This window comes from Astyanax mexicanus, chromosome 24, assembly GCF_023375975.1.
Source record: "Astyanax mexicanus isolate ESR-SI-001 chromosome 24, AstMex3_surface, whole genome shotgun sequence".
NCBI classification, from domain to species: domain Eukaryota; kingdom Metazoa; phylum Chordata; class Actinopteri; order Characiformes; family Acestrorhamphidae; genus Astyanax; species Astyanax mexicanus.
In genome coordinates this window covers 8,384,043-8,408,172 of record NC_064431.1, presented here as the reverse complement: position 1 = coordinate 8,408,172, position 24,130 = coordinate 8,384,043, and the positions used below count along the sequence as shown (strand labels likewise).

Genomic DNA, 24,130 nt, shown 5'->3' with positions numbered 1-24,130 from the left:
GAGAGATAAAAAGAAGGGGGCGGTAGAGAATAAGAAGGAAAGACTACAATGATGGAAGGAGGAGATGAAAAAGCAGAATAACCTCCCATCAGCTTGGCACTTAGCAGGTTCAAAAATCACAGCAGATCCTGAACCGCTGACCAGCTGACCGTTCCCACACTTCATCACTCTCAGCAGAGCAAAGGCCCACAGCCAAAAAGAAGCAACACACACACACACAAAAGGGCCAATCTGAGGACACAGACACACTTAAAAAGCTAAACTGAGACACCCAGTATATTTTCATTCTAATCACCAATCAATGATCAATAAACAGACCCATATTATAGAAACTTATTTCAAAATGATTTCAATTTATCTTCATTTAAATAATATGATATCAATTAATATAAACCAGAGATACATTTTTATAATAACCTATTTGTTCCCATTGCAGCTACAGATCAGCAGCTCCAAAACATGTTGTAGTTTTAGAGAGTATAATGTTAGCAACACATTTTATTTCCTACTCAAAGTTACTGAAGCCTGCTAGAGAAGTTTAACAAGATGTGTCTGTAAATGTATGATATCGTTCTCACTGTAAAGTTGTAAGTTGTATCATAAGACTAACAACTAAAGCCTGCTAGAGTAGATAAACAACACGTGTCTCATTTAAATAATTCGCATTTATCTAGCAAGCAAGTTAGCAATTTCCCTGACTTTTCCATTGCACCTAAAATGCGGCGACAGTTACGTTCAGAATAAAAAAAACAATCCAAACATTTTTTTATAGTTAAATTTGTTAAATAATAATAAAAAATATATAAATATAACCTTTCATTTTCGTTACAACAAAACCTGTAATTGTAACGGAAATATTAGAAAAAATTATATTGAATTGAATTGGATCAGAAATCGAATCAAATGGTGACCTTGAATCAAACTGGGCGATTCAGAATTGAAAAGATTCAAGGCCTATTCAGGTATGTTGTGATACTGATGTTGTGTCCCAACCCTAATCAGGTGAGCTTGATGGAATTAAACATATCCACCAAACCAAACTTAAGTTCACTAGGAAACATTTACATTTCCATCAAATAACAAATTACAGTACTAGAACTCAATGATGTTTGCATTGTTTGCCACTGAGACAAACTGTAGCTCCTGTGATCCATTGTAACCCCCAAACTGGTGCAAGAGTTGATTTAAAAAAAAAAAGTAATGTTTTAACCGGTATATAGACTCAATCCAGACCAAAAACACATATCTAACTATACTAATGTTACCTTGTAGGCCAGGGGTGGCTTCACTTTTGGTAATTGGCATATCTAAATTGGGGGAGAAAACCGAAGTTTTGGAGTGTTTGTAGGAAGGGAATTAGGTATGTGTACAACAGATTTTGTGTGATTTTGTCTGAAGTATCCCTTGAATTTTTAGAAGTTCTTTAGAGATTTTCTCACAACAAGAAAGAGATATGCCTGACACAAAGCTTAAATCACTGCGTATGCAATGACAATCCACACTGCTATGAAATGACATGGGCTCACTCAGATCCTATGCTGTGTGAAGATGGCTTAATGTTGGTTTAATCCTGGCAGGAGAATGTCAGGATCTAAGAGTGGTGAAAGTTCATCTGTCAGGACGGCTGTTCCTGCGTCTCCACTGACAGATACAGCAGATATCCAGCATGGAGAAGAGAGCAGCCCGTGTGACCAAAGCAGAAGGCTGAATCAAATGTTTATGGGCACTGTGCAAGAGAAGCTGGGCTCATAAACCTCTGCAGAATCAGCAATGGTTTGAAAGTACAGAGTGGAGGACTGAGCCCTCTGCAGTGTTATGCACACACAAAATCTTGATAGGAGTGGGTGACATGGTCCTAAAATAATATCATTATATTTTAGGGTACATTTGTGATGACAATATTTCAGGAAATATAACAAATATTAAATAATTTAATTAATTTCAAGAATATACTACTGCAACTGATGTGAAATGGACATGGGGTGTAGTGAAACATGATTATGAGTATGAACTTTTGTCGAATAGCCCATCTTGGTTCAAGATTAAATCTACAGAACCTAATCAGGCACTGTGGATCCTATTTTAGCATTCTTTATTCGTGCTGTCAACTACACACTGTGCAGTGTGTCTTTGCTATCGTAACGACAGGAAAAGTATGCCTTGAGCAGCTCGAAATGTTCTTGAAGCTCAAAATGTATCTGAACACACCTCATTTCCACCACACCAATCAGCGTAGGTATATTTACATGCACCATTGCTATTTTAACGATACAGGTGCAATGCATAAAAAATAGACTTTTGGTAGGGTGTAAGATAGCAACAAGCATCCCAATGTGTGTGGGGTTTAATTAAGTGTGGGGTGGGCAATTCCCACAAAACACAAACCTGTACTTACATTTTGGAAGTAGAAAACCATGTTTACTATACCCACATCTTTAGTCCACAAGTGTTAAAACTAATGCTCAGATATATAAATACAGTATAAAGCAACAAAAATATCTAATTTTGTGCCAGTTTGGTGGATGTGTTTAATTCCATCCAGCTCACCAGATTAGGGGTGGGACAATGTATCGATATCACTAAATATATTGTATAGTTTTGTATTTTTCATATCAGTACATGGTATCAAATATCAATACATTTATTGAAACATGGGCATTCTAGACTCTCTAAGAGAAATCCCTCAATTTAACTCACTAAAGTTACTGCTTCATTACTTCATGTGTTGGTGCTGATCAAATGAATAGGGTAAACATGCTCATTTAGGAGTATTAAACATCTTCAATAACAAAGATGCCATGACATATTGTACAGAATCAGTAGTGTATCATTATATCATCATTATTGTGGGCATCATCGTGAGAATATTGTATCATGAGACTCCATGATGTAAAATTAGTTTTGGATAAATGTTATTTGTATTTATTCTACAAGTAGTTTTACTTAGTAGAAACATATAGTGTCAGTTTTCCGGACAGGGATTAAGCATAATTGCACACTATACTTTCCTTTCCATGGAAAATCACCATTCAAAATGCAGTGTAGTCCAAATCCAGACTAAATCCCTGTCTGGTAAACTGCCCTTTACTCCCCAGATATGGATTTTTTCATTTTAATTTCCACAGATAATTAAAACTATTTTATTTTTTCTGTGTATGTTACAGTTCAACAATAACCCAACAATAACCAAACATTGATAAAATCTGACAAAAACCTCCTGAACAGATTGTTCTGTTTGGCTCACAAATTCACAAATATGATTTTTCAGCTTATTAGAGCTACTGCGCCTGCACAGATCTCCACAGTGAGGGAGGGCCTCCCTACCAGCATGCTGATTGGCTCTTTCTGTTAAAAGGCAGGAATTTAGCCATACACAAGTGCCATGATTAGCGGTACCAGGAATCCCTGATCATACAGTGGTCAATGGCCTCCTCATTAACAAGGTCTTTAGTTGTGTTCTCACTTAATTACGGGCAGGTGCTGCTCATGGGGGAAACACTGTGGGCACTATTTAAGTACAGCTCTCACCACAGGAGAGAGAGATACTGCCTCCGGGCTGTAAGGGTCAGAGAGTAATGTTTAAGTAAGGTCGAAATTGAGAAACTGTTGCTTGACTATAAAAGTAGTATTTTCAGAAATATAGATTTTGCAATTTTGTTGATGGTCTATTGTATGTGGAATTACATGTTAAGCCCTGAAAATTGCACAAGTCGTTACTTAGAATATGTTGCCTGATTTTGGTTTGGCATATTGAGAGGTAGTTTTGAAGTGGAAGGGTCTGTAAATAAATTGTTTAATTTTGGTTAATAATTGTGACCTCAACATGTCTAGTTTGTCATGCATATGAAATATCTGGAGATGTGGACTTGTAAGTCTATGCCAGTTATATATTCACTGATTTACTGCTATGCTGAAATTCATTGGATTTGCACAATAGCAAAAAGTGATATGCAATGAATTTCTATAATTAATCAAAAAACATAAAATTAATTAGATTAGATTAGAATTATTTTAATGATTTGCCAGTATCGTTTCTGAATTTAACTTGGGTATAAGACATGTGAATTTATGATTGTATACCAAAAAGTGGGTACCTCTTTTTTCTTCTTCTTTACTTTCGGCATCTTGCCCTCTTTCAGCTTGCTGGGCTTCTTCTTCTTCTGTTTGACCGAATCGTTGTCAGAAAAGAAGCGTTCGAGGGGTGACAGCGGCACATTGTCCCGCTCATCTTCTTCATCCTCATCTGTGTGCACACAAAAACAGTGTAAATGTTGTTTATTGTAATAGTAGCTGATGTCTACTGAAAACATCTAATGGGGAAAAACAAAAACATCAGGCAACTAAGAGACTATTTTGTAGTTTCTCATCTGTTGTTATTACTGCCTTACACCACTTTGACCCATTTTATTATTAAACGGTCTAAACTTTCAGTTTCCCACACATCCCTTATTAAAAAATAATCATTAGTAATTGACACAATACATATGTTGTACATAATACACTATGTTGCCTAAAGCTGTTTAAGGAACATTACTTGTATTTACAGCAATGTTCTGTTTTTGACTGAAACAGTACTTTACAGTTTAAAATTTCCCTGTAAAATTACATTACTTGCTACAGTGTATGCACTACTGGGCATCACCGGGGAGGCAAAGAGGAAGGCCATTATTATATACTACTGAGGCTGAAGAGTAGGTAACAAAGTAGATATGGAACAAGAAGTCAGGTGTGTGGGTGAACTCTGTTGGGATTCAACTTGGGGTTTGATCAACCCTGGATGGGTTGCCTCGGGTGAGGCTCTCTGAATTTGCAAGGCCAGAAACACCCTCTGACCACAGGGTACAACCCTGATGTTGTGTCCTAGCGCACCTGCAAAATGTAATAGTCATCACTACATTATTTAGTATTTTTAAGTATTTTATTCTCTTCAGTAACACAGAACACTTGAAGTATCATAGAGAAGTTTTGCAATATTTTGAGTATCACAGAATCACAGTACCATAATATTATTACTATCATGGGCAACATATTATGATAACATAATATTGTGAGATGCCCTCTGAATCTTCCAACCGCTGGTACAAACGCAGAGCCCATGTTCACCTGATATTCACCCGAAACCCACCTAGCACATATTCCAACCATGTGGCCCCACATGGTAAAACTGAATAGGTTGTATTTTCAGTAATTTTATATAAAAGTAATAGTAATTGGACAAGCTAACAATGTATTTGAAAACTTGGTTGCAAATACTTTGCAGTCAGAAATCTGAGAGTGATAGCCTGAAATCTGAAATCCATGGAACCCATCACAAAACTGGGCAGTTTTCTTTTCCAGATGATTTCAAAGCAGTTCAAACTGTACAGAATATCACAATAATAAAGTAATAAAGCATTTAAAGTAAAGTATTATGCTTGTTTTACTTTGTAAACCTAATGATGGCCTCCACCAGTTACATCACCACTTTGTAGTGCATATGTAATGCTAAAATTACACCTGGAATCAATTTCAGACCTTTTATCTCCTCAATCTGGCATGTAATAATGAGCAAACAGGCCACATCTGGCCCTGAAACTATTTATCACTTAACCGTTGATTTACTTTTGAGCCTGTGAAATAGAATTATGCATTAGTGTTGGTAAATGATTATTGTATTATTTATATGGTTTAGTTAACCCCTTTAAATTAAAGCTGCAAGTCTATACTTAAAATCGCATGTGGACCGTTACAAATTCGAAATTACAAAATACTTATGGCCTACAAGCACTGTGTAATAGGGTAAATACTAAACTAAGTCCTCACTTTGGACATACTAAGAAATCCAGCTGTGTGACACACATCCCTCTCTTCTTTTGATCTTAAACCATCCTCCAGAGTGCAAGTGTGTGGTGTGCTGAGGACGCCTGAGGAAAGAGGATCGTCCCCTCATGCAGCTCAATGAATAGCACCACCGGCGCCGACACACTGAACGGTGCGAGCGAGGGGAGAGAGGTGAGGTCGCTGTCACCAGCTGAACTGTGAATCGCACGTTGTAAACAAAATAATGTGCTGTCTGGCATGGCACGCACTCACAGGATCCAACGCCACCGAGCTGTCAGCGGTGGCAGGAGCTGAGAAGTGAACAGGGGAGGCAGGCTGCAGGGATACGCCAGTACAAAATTCCCCGGTCTGGATCATCATACCTTGGTGTGGCCAAGAACATACCGACAACCAATAGTAGGAATGCGCTGAATTTTTAGTAACCAAAACATCTGGCTGAAAATGGCAATATCAGAATAAGTAAAAAGGCAAAATAATATATAATTATATCAAGTCTTTTGCAGCATTTCCACTAACAATTTGTTCAGCAATGCGACACTCTACTCCTCTTTCCATCAACCACCAGCCAACAGCAGCATGAGCAGGCAAACACACAACATACAGCAGATTTAAGTTCATTTTTAGACTGTACTTGCTCAAATAGAGCATTCAGGATCACTTGGTACTAATTTACTAGCTAACTATCGTACACGTTTGTTTCTCTGTGTAAATTTCACTTGCTTGACTTGAGTAGCACTGTGGGTTGATTCAAAACTGAAATGTATCCGCTTAAGGACATTTATGATTAGAATAGCACTAATGAGATAGCTAGATAGGTGACTCCTATAGCACTGCTTAAAATAAATTCATAACTAAAATAGCAGTTCTGAGGTGAACATACATTTCTTTTTTTGTTTGTTTAAAAATTAGCAAATTTATTTAAAACTTGCAAAAAAGTACGTTTACTATTCAGTCTTCAGGGGTTTTCGTCAGAAAAATGTCATCACTAACCAAGAGATTGAATCTCAACGTACTAGTGCCAAATATACAAAACAGATTAAGCAATATGACTGGCTAGATCTAAAATGTGACGTGCTAAGGCAAATTCATACCGAGGACAATACAAATTAAATCACAGATAAACATTAAAGGGTCAGAATAACAATGCAGATATGTATTATAAAACAAACAAGGCATTTTATGCTAAAGTTGTATTTCTCTTTTTCCTGTATAATTAAACAGGTTGTTTTTGTTACTAAATTAAAAAATTTACATTTCTTGGTTAAATCTTGACTTAATTATCATGATAATTAGATGTTAACAGCAAATGTACGTAAAGCCATTGTCTGTCTGTTGTCGTTTCTGTCCTCAGGGTGGGTCCAATTAGCAAGAGATGATTGGCTGGCTTGATTACAGATGAGCAAGGATATTAAAAGGCTTTTCTTCATCACAAGCAATTACTGACTTACCTGCATTTATAATGCAAAATAGATATGGATATGTTTCCTTTATTTCTCCAATATCTATTATGATAATGTTTAAAACAAGCCCACACAATTACTAATAATGCGTAAGTTTAGTGAGGGAAAGACACAAGACATTATTATTTACTAATAAAAGAAAGTGCAATATTAGGTAAAAGTGCAATACTGGTATTAATGCTTCAATTAAAATAGCTTATTTTTTAGTTTATTTATGTAATATATATGCGTATAAATCAATACTGGCATCAGAAAAGAAAACATATCATGCAAATGAAATTCTGACATTAATAATGACATTTTCCCTCATACAGACAATATAATATTTTAGCTGGTTTTATATCACACACCTCTGCTGAAGACAGTAATGCTGGAGAGAGATTTTCTTCCATGCTGCTGCTCAGGCGGTGGCCCATGAAATATGCAGCTCGTGCACTGGAGTCAATCAGCTAAAACCCCGCAGCACAGCCCGCCCTGGGGGAACTGGAGGAGAGGGGGCTTTCCCCGTCTCCTGGACGCTATCCTTAAAATCCACTTAACCTCCATTTAACCACCCCTGAGAGGGCGTTTGAGCGCTGGGTAAGAGGCTCTGTGGTTCAGGACTGACTCGTAGCCCCACCAGGCAATGGAGGGAATCTGCATTCACAGGCGCTTCCTACCTCGCCAAGGAAGGTTTTTTTATGCCGACTTCATATATAAACATACTGTAGAGTCAGCTTGTGAAGCATCACGTATTTAGGGCAGTGCGTCTGCTGCACGTCTCACAAGGGGCTCTTTCATGTTTGCAGAACATGTCTGGTGGCTGCCAGGCACGATACGCTAACAGCTCTGTTCACTTTACGTCTCTGTTGCAGCCGCCGCTGATGCAACGTGGCAAATGTGAATGCGCTGCTTAGCAGCCCACACGGAGATGAAACACTGAGCTAATGCTGGGAGGCATTGTTCTGTACTGTGACTCAGGCCACAGCTTATTCTCTGAAGTTGTTGAAGGTATGTTTAAAAGATTCTCACAGAGATATGATGCTCATTTTTAATTTTAAATTTCATCCTGTGGGATGCTGCTGTTCGTCAATTCTAAATGCTGGTCAGTGGGATACCACTTGCAAGACTCTGAAAAGCACAGCAATGGGTAAGTGATCAGAAGGCCTAGTAATACTCTTAATTATGTGCCTGGAAGTGCCTTGCTGTATACTAAGTGCATCAGAGTACATTCACTTCCCTTGGACCTTCCTCTAAAGAAACAATCCTAGGGCCAGAAAGCATCAACAGATCTTGAGCCAGGTCATTGTGCTGGGATTTTGTTGTCAATTGAGCCTGAAGTCTCCTTTTTAGCCAAGAAAATAGTTTATACTGCCAACTCATCCATGCAACTTGAACTTAGCTTAAAGGGACAACCTTAGTGCCACAAACACTGGCAGACCCTGAGCCAGGTTATGGTGGTGGAATTTGTAGCCATGCCAATTAGAGGCCGACCGATCGATCGGCCAGCCGATTTAATCGGCCGATTTTTGTTATTTTTTTATCAATCGGCATCGGCCGATTTTCTTATTTGGCCGCGCCGATTTTAATCCAGCACATCTGCGGGCAGCTACTTGGAACGCAGCGCAAGGTTTCAAGAGTGAGCAAGACTTTCAACGGGTAAGGCATCCATTTTTACAATCCAGTGTCCCAAAGTCTATATTTTCTCTCATGATTAGTAATCTGTGATGTTGCTTCATTTACTGAAAAAGAATAGAATTTCAACTGCATCGGTGTTGTAGCATTTCTCTCCAAACGAAACTATGCTTAGCGTTGATGGCAGGAGTGCATTTGGAATGCGCCCTGACTATGCAAGGCAAGCCCTATCTATAAGCTCTAGTATAAAATAACTGACGTCTCTTCTTCAGAAACGAAAATCTAAGTAAATAAAATCAAATTAACACTTGATATTTTCAGTATTTAAATTATTTTTAGACGAAATGAAAAAGGGCAGGACTAAAACTGTTTAAGGATATTCGCAGCATCAGCTGCGCTGAAATAATAATTACTGGTTAGTCAGGATTATTAGAGTATTGTAAACGAATTAATAAAACAAATAGTTTCTAAAATAATGGAGCTAAAATAAAACATCTCTTTTTCCTTCACTACAAACAGACATTAAATCATGCCGCCTCCTGCTGTTCTGCTGTAAAACTCACCCGTTTAAAGCGGTTTGCGCTGTTAGATATTAAATGAAACGATGAGCAGAATTTTCTGTTTTGTCGGGTTCTACTTTAGAACCCCCTCCAGACTTTTCTGATAAAAGCTCATTTTATCCTGAACCTATAAAGTCCGCGCTCTTCAGCTTTCTCAACTCATTTTCCGCTCACGCACCGAACCTCCAGTACAGCTGATGAGACGCGTTTCTCTGGCTAAGGAGCTCATTTGAAGAAGAAAAAAAAACAGATAAAGCTATATTTAAATTACAGCACCTGTCTGTTTTTGCATTATTTATAATTTTATTCTTAATTTAAACGTCACCCATTTTTGTAAAATAATAGCTGCAGCCCTAATGTGAACATTTTATAACATTGTCCTCCCATGTCCATTCGTTTTCAACTGCATGGAGTTGAAGAAGAAATGAGCTTTGCCGTTTTGGAGTAACTATCTAAAGTTGTCACATTATGGAAGTCTTCTTGCACTCTGTTAAACATATTAAAATGAATAATTAATAGACTAACAGACTGCAACAAGTCATACATTTGTTAATTAGTAGGCCCCTACAGTAAATTTTATATAATAGCCAACATAATATTTCTACTATAAACATGAATATATAGTGTATATAGAACATATGTTATATAATGAATAAAATAAAATGTTATGGATAATACAATCTAAATAAAATTAATATTTTTTTTTATTAACATATAGTGATATAGTAACATTAAAGTCACTATAAAATGCTAACCTTATTTTCAATAAATTGTGTGAAGTTTACAACTGTTGTGCCTCCTCTTACTAGTATGATTTTAAGCATGCCAAATAAGTATAATACGATAGCATATCGGCCCTAAAAATCGGCAGGTCACATCGGCTGACTCTGACCACTAATGATCGGTATCGGCATCGGCCTTAGAAAAACCCATATCGGTCGGTCTCTAATGCCAATATGGTTGTTAACTATGCTATTTAACTGGGATTTTGCCTTTGACAAACCTAGTACTGTATATTGGGATGTATTATGTATTATGGGATGGCCCTTTGATGACAGATATTGGCATACATTACTCTCATGCTGAGTCATGGTATTGATTTGACAAGATGGGATATACAGTAACCTTGCATTTACCTAAGGTCACTTTGATGGACACTCCAACCAACAATACACAATCCAGTAAAACAATTACAGAACATTTTAAGCGATGTCCAATACATGGTCTGTTAATCGTTACTGTGAAACTCACCTGCTGATGTCATATAACACTCAGTATGCAAATGAGCTTCCTAACTAATCACATTGAACACATTGACCATGGTTCAATCTGAATCATTCCAAAGGAGTTGCTTAAGTGTTTTAGTAAATTAAGGTAGTCAAGAGGTTCACAATTTTTTAAACACAGTACAGTGATAAAGTCAAACACCAACTTTTTATTCTTTTAGACCTAGAGTGTTGATTTGTCTTCTCACAGTGGATGACTGGACAGAAACACAGATGCTTTGGGTACTGTTTATCCAATTAGGGCAGCTTTGGAAGCAGTTTCCTTACTAATATCATGATACACTCAATTTGCATACATATGTATACATAAGTCATGGGTCAGGAAGTAGTATCATGACTTTTGAAAGCTAAGTCTCATGAAAGCTAAATAACACTACACTGACCTGTGGGCAATACATGTGGCCTCCTGCATTGAATACAGATAACAGATAACAATTTTAGCCAGGTGCCACCAGTCACAATGTAAAACCTCCTTCTGTGGATGGTAATGCCTTCTATGACATATTCCCAGTGACAGTCCTGGAATATACAGTTGTGCTTGAAAGTTTGTAAACCCCTTAGGATTTTTTATATTTCTGCATACATATGACCTAAAACATCATCAGATTTGTGTTGTCTTAAAAGTAGATAAAGAGAACCCAGTTAAACAAAAGAGACAAAAATATTATACCTGCTGCCTCATCTACTAAAGGTGCGTACGCACAAAAACATAGCGTACGCCATATTTCCAAAAGAGGATAAGAAAACAAGCTGAGTGTGTGACGGGTGACTTCTTGGTAAGCAACTCATTTAAAGCATTTAAATGAAAGCATTTATTATCCATCTTAGAATAATACAATTTAAAACATGGGTAATTATACGCTATGCGTATATAATATTAATAATAATAATTATTTTAATATTATTATTATTATCATAACATTATACTCTGCGTAATTGAGGGAGGAGTCGTGGCAGGTGTGATGTTTTCGTGCATTTGCGCTTGATTTCAAGTTGATTGTGATGTACTAAGAGAAAATACTTGGAATTCTGCCTACGCACGGTTTGATAAATCCGGATTTTTTTGTGCATCTGGAACTTTAAGTCTTAGTACATGAGGCCCCTGGTCATTTATTTATTGAGGAAAATGATTCAATAGTATTTAGTAGTTAGACGAACTACAAGGTAATTTCTACAGTCACTAAGTTAGTTAGTAACTAACTAGCTAGCAAGCTAGTTATTAAACAAGTTTTCAATACAGCAAATGAAGGCAATTACCTAACTACCTTCCACGTCCTGCACATAACCCTTAAGCAAAACAGTCAGAGGAATCTTGTACCCCCCAGCCTTACTTTCTTTTTAACATGGGCGTAGAGTGAATAAGGTGCATGCAAGGAGAAAGACACTGCTCTCCAAAAAGAACATTGCTGCTCATCTGAAGTTTGCTAAAAATCATATGGAGAAGCCAGAAGGCTTGGAAGAATGTTTTTTGTACGGATAAAAGTTTTTGGTTTACATGAACAGCGTTATGTTTGGAGAAAGGAAAACACTGCATTTCAGCAAAAGAAACTTAACCCATGAAACATGGTGGTGGTAGTATTATGGTACAGGCCTGTTTTGCTGCACCTGGGCCAGGACAGCTTGCGTTTATTGATGGAACAAGGAATTCTGAATTATGTCAAAGAATTTTAAATGATCTGTCCATGAACTAAATCTCAAGAGAAGGTGCGTCATGCAGCAAGACAACAACCCTATCAAAACATTTTTCAATAAAAAATAATGTTAATGATATGGAATGGGTAAGTCATAGTCTTGACCTTAATCCAATAAACACTGAAGTGAGAAGTTAATGTAAGGAAACCCACAAACATCCTAGAGTTGAAGCTGTTCTGATCTGATTAACAGGTACTGAAAACGTTTAGTTGCAAATACTGCTGCATAAGCCGGAGCCACTGGACCAAGGGAAATTTAATGATGAACAACTTTAAAATTAGAATCCATCTGGTACTTGGTACTGGCTTTGCTCAAACTCCCATAATTCTTGTCGCTTTACCATGAGCATGTTGGCCAGTGTTCAGCCTCACAAAACTCACAAAATAATGCCTTACAAGTTGTAAAGTTGTGGCGATTCTGGCTGTTCTTTGAAGTAACACTTAATGATCAATTTACATATTGCTATCCTATGTCATTTGGCATATTAGAATAATATGTCTTAGATTAGCACAGTATGATCATTTTCTCACTCAAGCACACCTGACTGAGCTCAAATAGTTACCAGGTTTGATTGAGCAGGAAAACCACCTAAGTCTGATGGACTCACCACCGTCATAAGGTCATAACAAGCATCAAAAATGCCACTGAAATAATGCTTAGAACAGCTTTTGGGACTAGCTGTGAGGACTGTACCAAAGTTTCAGGAGTGGAAGGCCATCATACTGTGTGCCAAAAAAAAGGCCCTGGCATTGCCTGCGCCACTGTCATCGTGAAGGACCTTGGCGCTGAGCCCCTTTAACTCAAACTAAGCACACCGGGCAATGCTAGCTGAGAGCTAGCACAGGCAGCAAGCAGCTCTGACCTTCCAACAAGGGCTTCTTCGGTAGTCCATTAGAGCAGAGATTCATGGCCAGGAGAGCATTTACGGGAAAACGCATTAGGCCTCTGACAGGTCACGTATGGAGATGAAGTGTTAATAGTGGCCATTAATGTGAAGAGAAACTGTGCTGGGGATTCTCCCCTCATCATCACACCTGGGACTGGATTCCCAAGAATGTAGGAGTGCAGTTTTTGGATGAGTGACAAATTAAATACAAACTTTAGCAATTTAGGGCACCAAGTGGTCTAGAGCGCTGCCACTATGAGCGGGAGGTCACCGGTTCAAACCCCCGCTCATGCATTTTTGCCATCAAGCTGCCAGCGCTCAGAGGGAGCATAGTTGGCCCTGCTCCCTCCGGGTGGGTAGATGGCCCTCTCTCCCCACATCACTACAGGGTGATGTTTGCAGCACAGGGTGTCTGTGAGCTAAAGTATCGGAACCGAGCCGATGAGCTTTCCTCCAAGGGCGCTGGCTACTCAGCAATGCTGCATCAGCAGCAGCTTGAAAAGAAGCTGTGGCTGACTTCACATGTATCAGAGGAAGCATGTGCTAGGACTGGTGGCGTCATGGGCCCTGCATTGTTTAATATCGCAATATATATTGCCAAAAAAAATAACATTTTCAATGTAAAAATTTTCCAATACTGTGCAGACCTAACACAAACTATGTGTCTCGATCAAATTTTTTGCCCCTGAGCCAGTCATTTAATTTTGTAATCTGCCGATACAAAGTCCCGATTCAATACTTTGGCAATGCAGTAAAAGAAAAGAAAGAAACCTATCCAAGGTGTCCCTTACGTTTTCTTTTCTTTTTTTTTTTAGCAATTTTAATTATTATTGAAGAAACAGTATCAATCTTTTTTTAATCTATCATCAGTCGAGTGATGATTTCACTATTGTGCATCTGAAATACTGACTTTAAGAACGTCATTCAATAGTATGTTCAAACAGTTTACAAATAAGATAAATCCAAACAAAAACAATAGGAAGGTACAAGGTTTTGTATATACAAAAGAATAATAAATCAAGACAATGCTTAATGACCTGCACAGAGGACAGACACTAAAAGGTTGTTTTAATTCTGGCTAATCATTTAAAACCCCAGTCCAGGCATTAAATGTTAATTCAGAGCAAAATCTATTCTGGGTAGCAGCACCAAAGCTGTCCTAGATTAGCTCCAAGTTTACCAACTGCGGACTGGCCCTGTCACTGCAATGATTCCAATTCAAATGGAATTGAATTAATTCATACCTCCCAATTACAGAATGCGACTACCCCGTTATGCAAGCAACTGCTATAATTATAGGCCCATTAAATATCACATATTTCCATGACAACCGTGTCACCCATACTCAGGTTTGATAAACACTTTGTGTGATGCAAACATTATGCACACAATCTCTGGCTAAGAAGGGGTGTGTGCTTTCATAGTGCGGCATCCAAAAATAGCTCCCACCAATCAGAGAGAGATGCCTTCCGCTGGCACAGAAAAGCTACTGATAATCTTTCAATTTCAGAAGCGCACAAGACAATGAAAGAGAAAACCTCACTGAAACGAGAGTCATAAAGCAAGGACAAACAGCAGCATGAGGACAAACACTGCCCCCCCAACCCCACCCTCATCCAAATACTGGCCTCAGATCAGTATAATGGATCTCAATGATTTAATATTGAGCACTGGCCTATACTGAATCTGATTTGATAAGTGCATTTTTACATTACATTACATTACATTTGGCAGACGCTTTTGTCCAAAGCGACTTACAATAGTCAAGTACAATGTAAAATAAGTTTAAAGGAAAAACATCTTTGGATAGGGATAAAAGGAGGACAAAGGGGAATAATAGGATAGAGGAGTGAAGGAGAGGAAGAAGGAAATGAGGTTAGAAGTAGTTAGTGTGTTAGAGGTGTTAAGAGAGTAAGTGCTCTTTGAAGAGCTCTGTCTTCAGGAGTTTCTTAAAGATAGCGAGAGATTCTCCTGATCTGGTAGTGGAGGGTAGTTTGTTCCACCATTGGGGAACTCTGTATGAGAACAGTCTGGATTGCTTTGTGTGAATGTTTGGCAAAGCGAGGCGACGTTCACTGGAGGAGCGCAGCGGCCGGGAGGTAGCGTAAGCCTTCAGGAGCGAGTGCAGGTAGGAAGGAGCCTGTTCTGACATCACCTTGTAGGCGATTGTAAGAGCTTTGAATTTGATGCGAGCATCAACTGGTAGCCAATGGAGCTCAATGAGCAGCGGGGTGACATGTGCCCGTTTTGGCTGGTTGAAGACCAGACGTGCTGCAGCGTTCTGGATCATCTGGAGTGGTTTTACTACACAGGCCGGGAGGCCAGTTAGCAGGGCATTGCAGTAGTCGAGGCGTGAGATGACGACCGCTTGCACCAGGAGTTGGGTGGCCTGTTGCGTCAGGAACGGTCTAATTTTTTGGATGTTATAGAGCGCAAAGCGGCAGGACCGAGCAACTGAGGCCACATGGTGCGTGAAGGAGAGTTGGTCATCAACCATAACACTCAGGTTCCTAGCAACCTTTGTCGGTGAGAGAGAGAGAGAGTCGATACTTATAGAGAATTTGTGTTGAAAAGATGGTTTTGCTGGTATAACCAGAAGTTCAGTCTTTGAGAGATTTAATTGAAGGTGATGCTCCCTCATCCATGAGGATATGTCAGAGAGACACTGCGAAATCCGTGCAGAAATTGAGTGATCTTCAGGTGAGAACGACAGGTATAGCTGGGTGTCATCAGCAAAGCAATGGTAGGAAAATCCGTGTGAGCGGATAACCTGACCAAGAGAGGTGGTGTATATGGAGAAGAGAAGGGGTCCCAGTACCGAACCTTGGGGAACCCCAGTGGATAAGGAGCGGGCTGAGGACAGCTGTCCTTGCCACGACACCTTGAACGAGCGCCCAGTGAGGTATGATCTGAACCATGACAGCACATTATCTGCGATCCCCATGTTTGAGAGTATAGTTAGGAGGAAGTCATGGTTGACTGTGTCAAATGCGGCCGAGAGGTCCAGCAGAATGAGCACTGAGGACTGACCTGCAGCTCTGGCAGTTTTCAACGCTTCAGTCACAGACAACAGAGCCGTCTCGGTAGAATGTCCTTTTTTGAACCCAGATTGGTTCTGGTCCAGAAGGTCATTCTGGGAGAGGAAGCCAGAGACCTGATTTAAAACTGCTCTTTCTAGTGTTTTAGAGAGAAAGGGTAGCAGTGAGACCGGTCTGTAGTTGTCAACCTGGGCGGGGTTGAGAGAAGGCTTTTTAAGCAGTGGTGTCACATGTGCTTGTTTGAAAGCAGTGGGGAATACACCAGAAGTTAAAGAGGCATTGATCGTGTGAGTGATAGCCGGAATGATTGCAAGTGCGATAGTTTGCAGTAGGTTTGAAGGAATTGGGTCAAGCGGACACGTAGTAGGACGGCTACGTGTTAGGAGAGCCAGTGTCTCGTTCTCAGTGAGAGGAGTGAACGAGGAGAAAGCGACGCCTTCGGTGGAGGGACACCGGGCAGTAGAGGATGTAGTAGGACTGCTACATTGTGCATCAGTAAACTGGTTGCTGATGGCCGCCACTTTGCCAGTAAAGAATGAGGCAAGTGTTTCAGCCGTAAGGCATGTAGCCGGAGGAGGAGGCGGAGGGTTGAGTACTGATTTAAATGTAGCAAATAGTTTCCGGGAGTCTGTGAGAGAGCAGAATTTATTGTGATAAAATTCAGCTTTAGCAGTAGTGAGGTTGGCTGAGAAAGAAGCCAGGAGCAGTTGGTAATTTTTTAGGTCTGCTTGTTTTTGGGTTTTTTGCCATTTTCTGTTCAATAAACATTTCATATCCTATACATATAAAGCTCCAATCTATAGCATTTTTACCTTAATGCCTCAGCTTCAAAATCATCATGATGCTCCACTGACCTGTAATATAGACAAAAACAGAACTTTCGTAGCTACCTTAGGTTTGGCACACTGCAAACTGCACTATGTAACTTTTATATCTATAGCTGGTCCAGAAAAAAAATGCTCTTTAGTGTCAGTGCCAGTATGCAATTCCTCTCCATGTAGTGGGTGACCAGGAGTACGACATAACAATTTTCAATGCTTTAAAAACGCTTTTTAACAAAAATACTAAAATAGTTGAATGTTACATGAATATTTTGCATGCTTTGAGTTTGGTTTTTACAATGTTAAATCTTTCAAGCGTTCTAAACATTTCTACAAAGTTTTGTTTTTGTTTGTTTTATGATTTATCGATTTTAACAACTGTTAAAATATATACTGTAGTAAATACACAAAACATTATCAGTCTAATATCAGTGTTTTACTATATTGTATTCTATTTACTGTACTATTTTCTAGTATACTGTACTGGGAATAAATAAATAGAAATGTTGTATAACAAAAGTTCAAGACTAACCTTACAGGAACCTTTTAAAAATATTGCTGAACATCCTTAGCTAGGAATAATTAACCAAAAAGTATTTGAACACTTTGTGTTCTGAATTTCTCCATCAATTACTAACAAATTGTTATTATATTAGATAATAATCATTATCTAAGTTACAATTATAGACAAACATGATTTAACTTATAACCAATAACACAGACAGCTAATTAAACACACTGAATAAAGACAGTGTAATAGTGTAACCTAGATCTTAGTTTAGCAGAAGTCAGCTCCATTAATTGTTGTTGTAGTTGCAAATAGGATTTGTACAGTTTTGAGGAGGTTCTCTGGATCATTTCTCCCTGCAAATATGTTTTTGTTTATCAATATTTGTACGATACCTTGCACGCATAGCCTCTTTCAGATCATGCCACCGCATCTTAATAGGATTAAGTTAATGAATTTACTCCAAAACACAAATCTACTTTTTTGAGTTACTGTCCTGACCTGACATTGTTCCTCAAAGATCACAAGACATCAAGGCCCAAAAAGTAGCCCTCAACAAAAAGTATGAATGTGAGGTTTTGTAACTATAATCATATAATGATAAATTATACTATTAAATAAATCCTATTTCCCAGAAAAAAAAAACTATGAAATGTGCCAATTTTTAAATTATGTTTAGATGAGATGAAAAATAGGCGACTACACTTTTTAAATATACAGACGCTTCTTAAAAATTAAAATATCATTGAAAAGTTACTTTATTTCAGTAACTCACTTTAAAATGTGAAATCATATTATTTAGATGTATTACGTACAGAGTGATATATTCTAATTGTTTATTTCTTTTATTTTTGATGATTATGGCTTAGAGCCAATGAAAACCAAAAAGTCAGTATCTCAGAAAATTAGAATATTATATAAGACCAATTGGAACTTTTGGCAGTGTGGGCTGTGTGCCAAGTCCTGCTGAAAAATTTAATCTGCATCTTAATAAACGTTGACATCAGAGGAAAGTTTGATATAAAGTTGACGCTGGTCCCTTGGTTTCCAAGTGAATTGCAAATTTCCTGATGGTCAGTGATGGTTTGGAGAGACATGTCATATGCTGGTGTTTATCCTCTGTGTTATATCAAGTCTGAAGTCATTGCAGTGTTTTCTTTATGCTTTCCTCTGCGGACAACTTTTAATGGAGACGCAGATTTCATTTTCATTTTTGGGTTTTCATTGGTTGTACGCCATAATCATCAACAATAACAAATAAATGCTTAAAATATATAATTGTGTGTGTAATACACGTATATAAAATGAGTTTCACATTTTGAAGTGAATTACTGCAATAAAGTACATTTCAAGGATTTTATGAACTGAAAATAAATCTTAGCTTAGATTCTACTTCAGGAGATACGTCATTGCTAACCCATACATAAAGTTTGCACTGCCTCAGCTTCCCGCTGTGCCTCATATCCTATTCCTGCACTGCCGCAAAACATCTGCACGTTGTCATGTGCAGGTTCAATACATATATATATATATATATATATATATATATATATATATATAAGGAGCTTATTTGGAAAACATATAAAGGTGTGTTTAGTGAATAGCACCTGTATGTTTTAAAATTATATTTCCCATTATTTATCATACTTAATTAAAATATCATCCTTTTGTGTTTTTAAAAATAGGTCTTTGACTGACTGACTGGCAGCACTTTGTTGTTTGTTCAGGTAAAGTAAAGGCTAGTATGTTTATCATCCGAGACACCAAAGCACCACTGCATCTTTTCAAACTGCCTCTAAGACAATGGCATTGGACAGCTCAACACACTTGGAGGACAACGCTAACTGCTCATTCTGTTACATCGGCTAACAAATGCCCACGTTGGTTAGCATGAAGTTGAGTGATGGAGGGAGAAGTGAGGCCAATTATGCTCTACTGGACTCCCGGGCACAGATGGATGTGACCATGGATCAAACTCGAGATCTCTTGTTCAGTACTTTAACTTCTGGGCAGCCAGGAAGTAAGACTGCAGATTGGTTCATTTAACAGCTATAAAGTTTAATATATATATAAGTCACTAACCTTACTAAAGAACATTTTAGGAGTGTTAACGTACAGTAGGATGATACTGGAAAATTTGTATATATTTTTGTATACTTTTGTTTGCAAAACTAATTAATACAGGAATTAACGTCAAATATTGTTGAAATCAATGATTCAACATGTCATAATATTAATAATGCCAGCTGTGTATAAAGGAATAGAGAATCATAAATGGTATTTGGCACATACCACCTGTAATCTTTATTAAAAATAGTTTATTAAAAATAGTGTAAATCTTTCATTGTATCAAGCAGATTTATAACATTTTTACATAAAACATTGCACTTTCTGCGAATATTGTACTTGTGTACACTGCAATTATGATGCTAAAATTATATATTATGCAGCTCTAACTTAAAGAACCTCTTTTTTTTTAAGGATGTATTTGATTAAGGGTGCTTTCGTACCTAAAATATACATGGTGTACATTTGTGTACATCCTGTCGTCATTAGCTATGTCTCTCTATACTTGTCTCTCTCTTCTGTTAAATTAGTTAACAGAATTCTTGTCAGTTCTGCAATTTGCCTTTCCAGTTATTGTGCCAAATTCTATCTATCTGTCAGAATCTGACTGCCCTTCACGTGTACACAAATCACGCAAAATAATGAGATTCCCCTCAAATCTCTTTTATTTCTTTTTATAAAAAAGGGTTAGTCTACAGTTACAGTAGACACAGAAATGATTGGTGGGGTGAGAGGTCTGCACACCAATAGGAATTTAGATTTCAGCACAACACTGCTGCTTTTTTCCTCTGTTTTGTTTGAAGATTGAGGATTACCCGCCTTAACAGTGCTTTCACACTGCAAAAGAACCGAACCATGGTGCAATAGATTTGGACTTTTGGTTGGACCAAATTTTGGTTCTTTGATACAGACTCTGGTTTGCAGTACCAATTGTACACCTGCTATTTTGGTCTGATAACCTGGGCCAAAAAGGCAAATGTAAAAGCACCCTAATAGTACCTTTTCCATCGTGAGGAAAACTAAACACAGGTATGAAAAATATAAATAAATAACATTAAACAACATGCAAATTGACCGCATATCTTTAGATAACGTTCTTCATCCAAGCCCCCCATCCTCTGGCCCCTCTTTACATTTACAGAGCACCTATTCATCTTATTTAAGTCTTCAGTTATTGAGGGCACGCATCACTGATCACTTTATCCCCCGGCTGAGAGTGGTAGTCATGTGCTCGGCACAGTTTGGAGCATGCCCCCTTCTCCAGTCTGAACAGAGCACTTAGTATTACAGTTACTGACTGAACTATAAGGTACACTGTTGGGTATTAGAGCCAGAACCATACATTTTAATCTCTGCTATAAATACAAATATAAACTTTATTTCCAGCATCAAATGTTTGTGAAAAATTTAGTCAAAAGAAGGGTTGTAGGCAGGGTTATTTGTGACAGATAGAGGTTAATAAATGAAACACAATTCTATGTAGAATTGTGACATGTTTCCCCAGATGCATTCAAATACCTCTTATCCACATAAATGACTAACAAAATATGCTTGTGTCCTGTAAATTACAAAGGGTTTTATGTTTTTTAAATTAGTAGAAGTAATAAGAGCAAATGCAGTACTGTACAGAAAAATACTGCATATGTTGTTTTAGCATCACCAGCGCAATCTATTCAACGACCTCAGTAACCACATTGCAGAACATGTGATGTCAGGTAAGGTAAATTAAATTCAACTGTCATGTCTATTTTGTTTGCTGCATCCATTTAACATCCACACCAACTGGTATACCATAGCAACCAGCTAGCAACAATTTAGCAACAATGCAGCAACCACCTTGAATACCACAAGCAACCCCTTAGCAACAGCATAACAACTTGAAAAACTATGTCTAATCTGATCAATGTAAAACCTGATTTGGGCGTTTAAGAAAGCAAAATCAAGGCCTCTAAACCAGTCCAGAAATGGCACACAGGTGAAATATTCCAGCAATTGGAAGACACATTCCAGCAACAGACTAGCTATGCCAGCTATATGATTTTTCTAAATCTGCCATAGAAAATAGAAAGATTTGCACTTTAAAATATTTATATTCATATTGCAATTATGAAAGATGTGCTCTGAATGTGATGAAGGTATTCTGGCTTGTGCAACAATCAGAATAACCTTCACCAGGCCTGGGCAGCGTGTTCTGAAATCAATGAAGCCGGGTCCTTAGCCGCATAGCTTTTATATACAGCAAGCTGCACTATTCCTTTCATGTTGTTCAGGCTGACTGGACTGGCTCCAACCTCTAAAGCCTCAATCATATAACCACATGATGGTAACTGCATTTTACCTTAAAGAAAAATAATGTGAAGCTAAAAAACTGTTGCGGGTGAATCTCCTGACTTCCAATTAATTCACAATGCCAAGAGCGGGCTGAAGGCGAAAAACTATGAATGTATCGATTTTATCGAGCCAAGTGCCATGGTGGTATAAAAAGCAGGCAGCCGTGGCTGAGGCCCAGCTATAAAGCCACTTCATCACATCTCCCGAGCATGGCACTAGCACCCTGGGGAGGTGAGAGTGATCTGACTGTGAGATTGATGAGCCTTGTTTAAGAGCTACAGAGAACTCCCTCCATTCAGAGGCCATGTAAAAATGCAGCATTAGAGGAGTTATTTCAGGGCAAATCGGAATAGAACCTGGCTTGCTGTGAAGCCACATCTTTACAGGGAGCAGAGGAGGTATAATGTAAAATATAATGTTGTCTATGCTCTCATGTCCAAAATTATTTCATAAAGCAGCACACAAAATGATTATCAAGAAAGGCATGTGATTAGGATTTTTCAGAATTCTTGATTTTTCAATGTGATGCTGTATGCCCACTTCTGCAACATATTCTGCTTTTCGGTGTAAAACTAATATTAACCAATAATATCATGTTTCAGCCTTCTTATCTATTACCAAGTGAAATGCTAAAACTAGATCAGGTGTGCTTTTTTTGCAGATGTTGTGAATTTATGAAAATATCTTTAACACTTTAATACCAATTCCAGTTCAATATTCTAGTGCAGCATACATAGAAATGGATTTAATTTAAAGGGAAGACCAGGAGAAATTTGAACTTACACATAAAAAAAAATGAATAATCAATATAAACTATCAATATTTCTGCACAGCTACCTCTCCACTAAACCCAGTCTCCATACCTTAAGCCAAACCCTCACATCTTTTAAAATGCTTAAGTAAAATAAAAATGTTATGAATACACTATGTTTTTAGTCTAGGTTTGTTTAATGCCAAGTTCACAAAGTGACTTTGAACATGTAAAATTTCTTATTGTATTGTGTTCCCATGTATTACACAATGTCATCTATTTAAACTGGGAAAACTGCAAAGCCAAATAAAATTAAACCAAATCGCCACTGTGTTTACACTAAGCTTAAAATTACTAGCAAAGTAAGCTTCCAAATAAAGGAATAATGATAGATTTGACAGTAGATATCGTTTTTAGTACATCAAAACCTACACAGGCACTTCTTTATTAACATTTTTAACATCTTCATTTTTATTCAACATTAATGCAAACAAAGGTCTGAAACAGACTCTAATATGGCCTTATATTACCAAAATGTAATATACACCTGGATCAGCTCTGGCCTACTGATCATTTACACTGGATTAGGACATCAATGATATAAGCAATCTAAGCAAGGGGTCATCTCTCATCTCTCAATGCAGAGGACGATGCCTGATCACTAAGGGCAGAAACTATACTGAACTTTTACCAGATTTCTCAAAAAAATCAGTTAGTAACATAAATACACGCCATGGCATGAAAATATGCAGGATGAGAAAATTCTAAATATTTTTTATCAAACTAGCTATAGCGCAACATGTATGATTAAATTAGCTTTGTGTGACAGTGCTTTTCTGGCAATGTGATTGTAGCACATGCACCTATTGAGATGATGCTGAAACAATATACTGTGCAGCCCAATTGTACGGTGCTATATATATATATATTTTTATCATTTTGACAATGTACTTTAGGATTATCGTGGATATCTTCAGTGCTTAAAGAACACTGAAAACTGCAGCAAAAATTTAAAGGGAATTACTGTGCTATGCATTAGAGGAAATGTGCATGTATCAGAACATTGTGATATTCTAATAATACAGTATGAAGGAGGATAAATTGGACTTGATGCACAAAATAATATCAAGTAGAAATCTAAAATGGTGTGCACGATAGCAAGCTAATTTATATGAAGGACAAGAGAAATTCTTCCACCAGATTAAAGACTAGAGAAGTAAACAAGGCCAAACCCTAACCCGGAATATGAGCGTCCACTCTGAGGAATGAAATAGAACAGCCACATCGTTTAGACAG

The 24,130-nt window shown here is 37.8% G+C and overlaps 1 protein-coding gene across 5 annotated transcripts in view; it reads right to left on the bottom strand.

Annotated features, from left to right (window-relative positions):
• The window catches only part of chd5 (chromodomain helicase DNA binding protein 5), an 88,732-nt gene that overhangs the window by 61,059 nt on the left and 3,543 nt on the right, over positions 1 to 24,130 (bottom strand). For all 5 annotated transcript variants that reach the window (XR_007429344.1, XM_049471700.1, XM_049471699.1 and 2 more), the window contains exon 2: positions 4,095 to 4,243. Coding sequence is in view for 4 of the 5 variants with exons in the window: in XM_049471700.1 (XP_049327657.1) it covers positions 4,095 to 4,243 (149 nt within the window). In the remaining variant the exon portion in view is untranslated. The remainder of the gene's footprint in view (positions 1 to 4,094; positions 4,244 to 24,130) is intronic.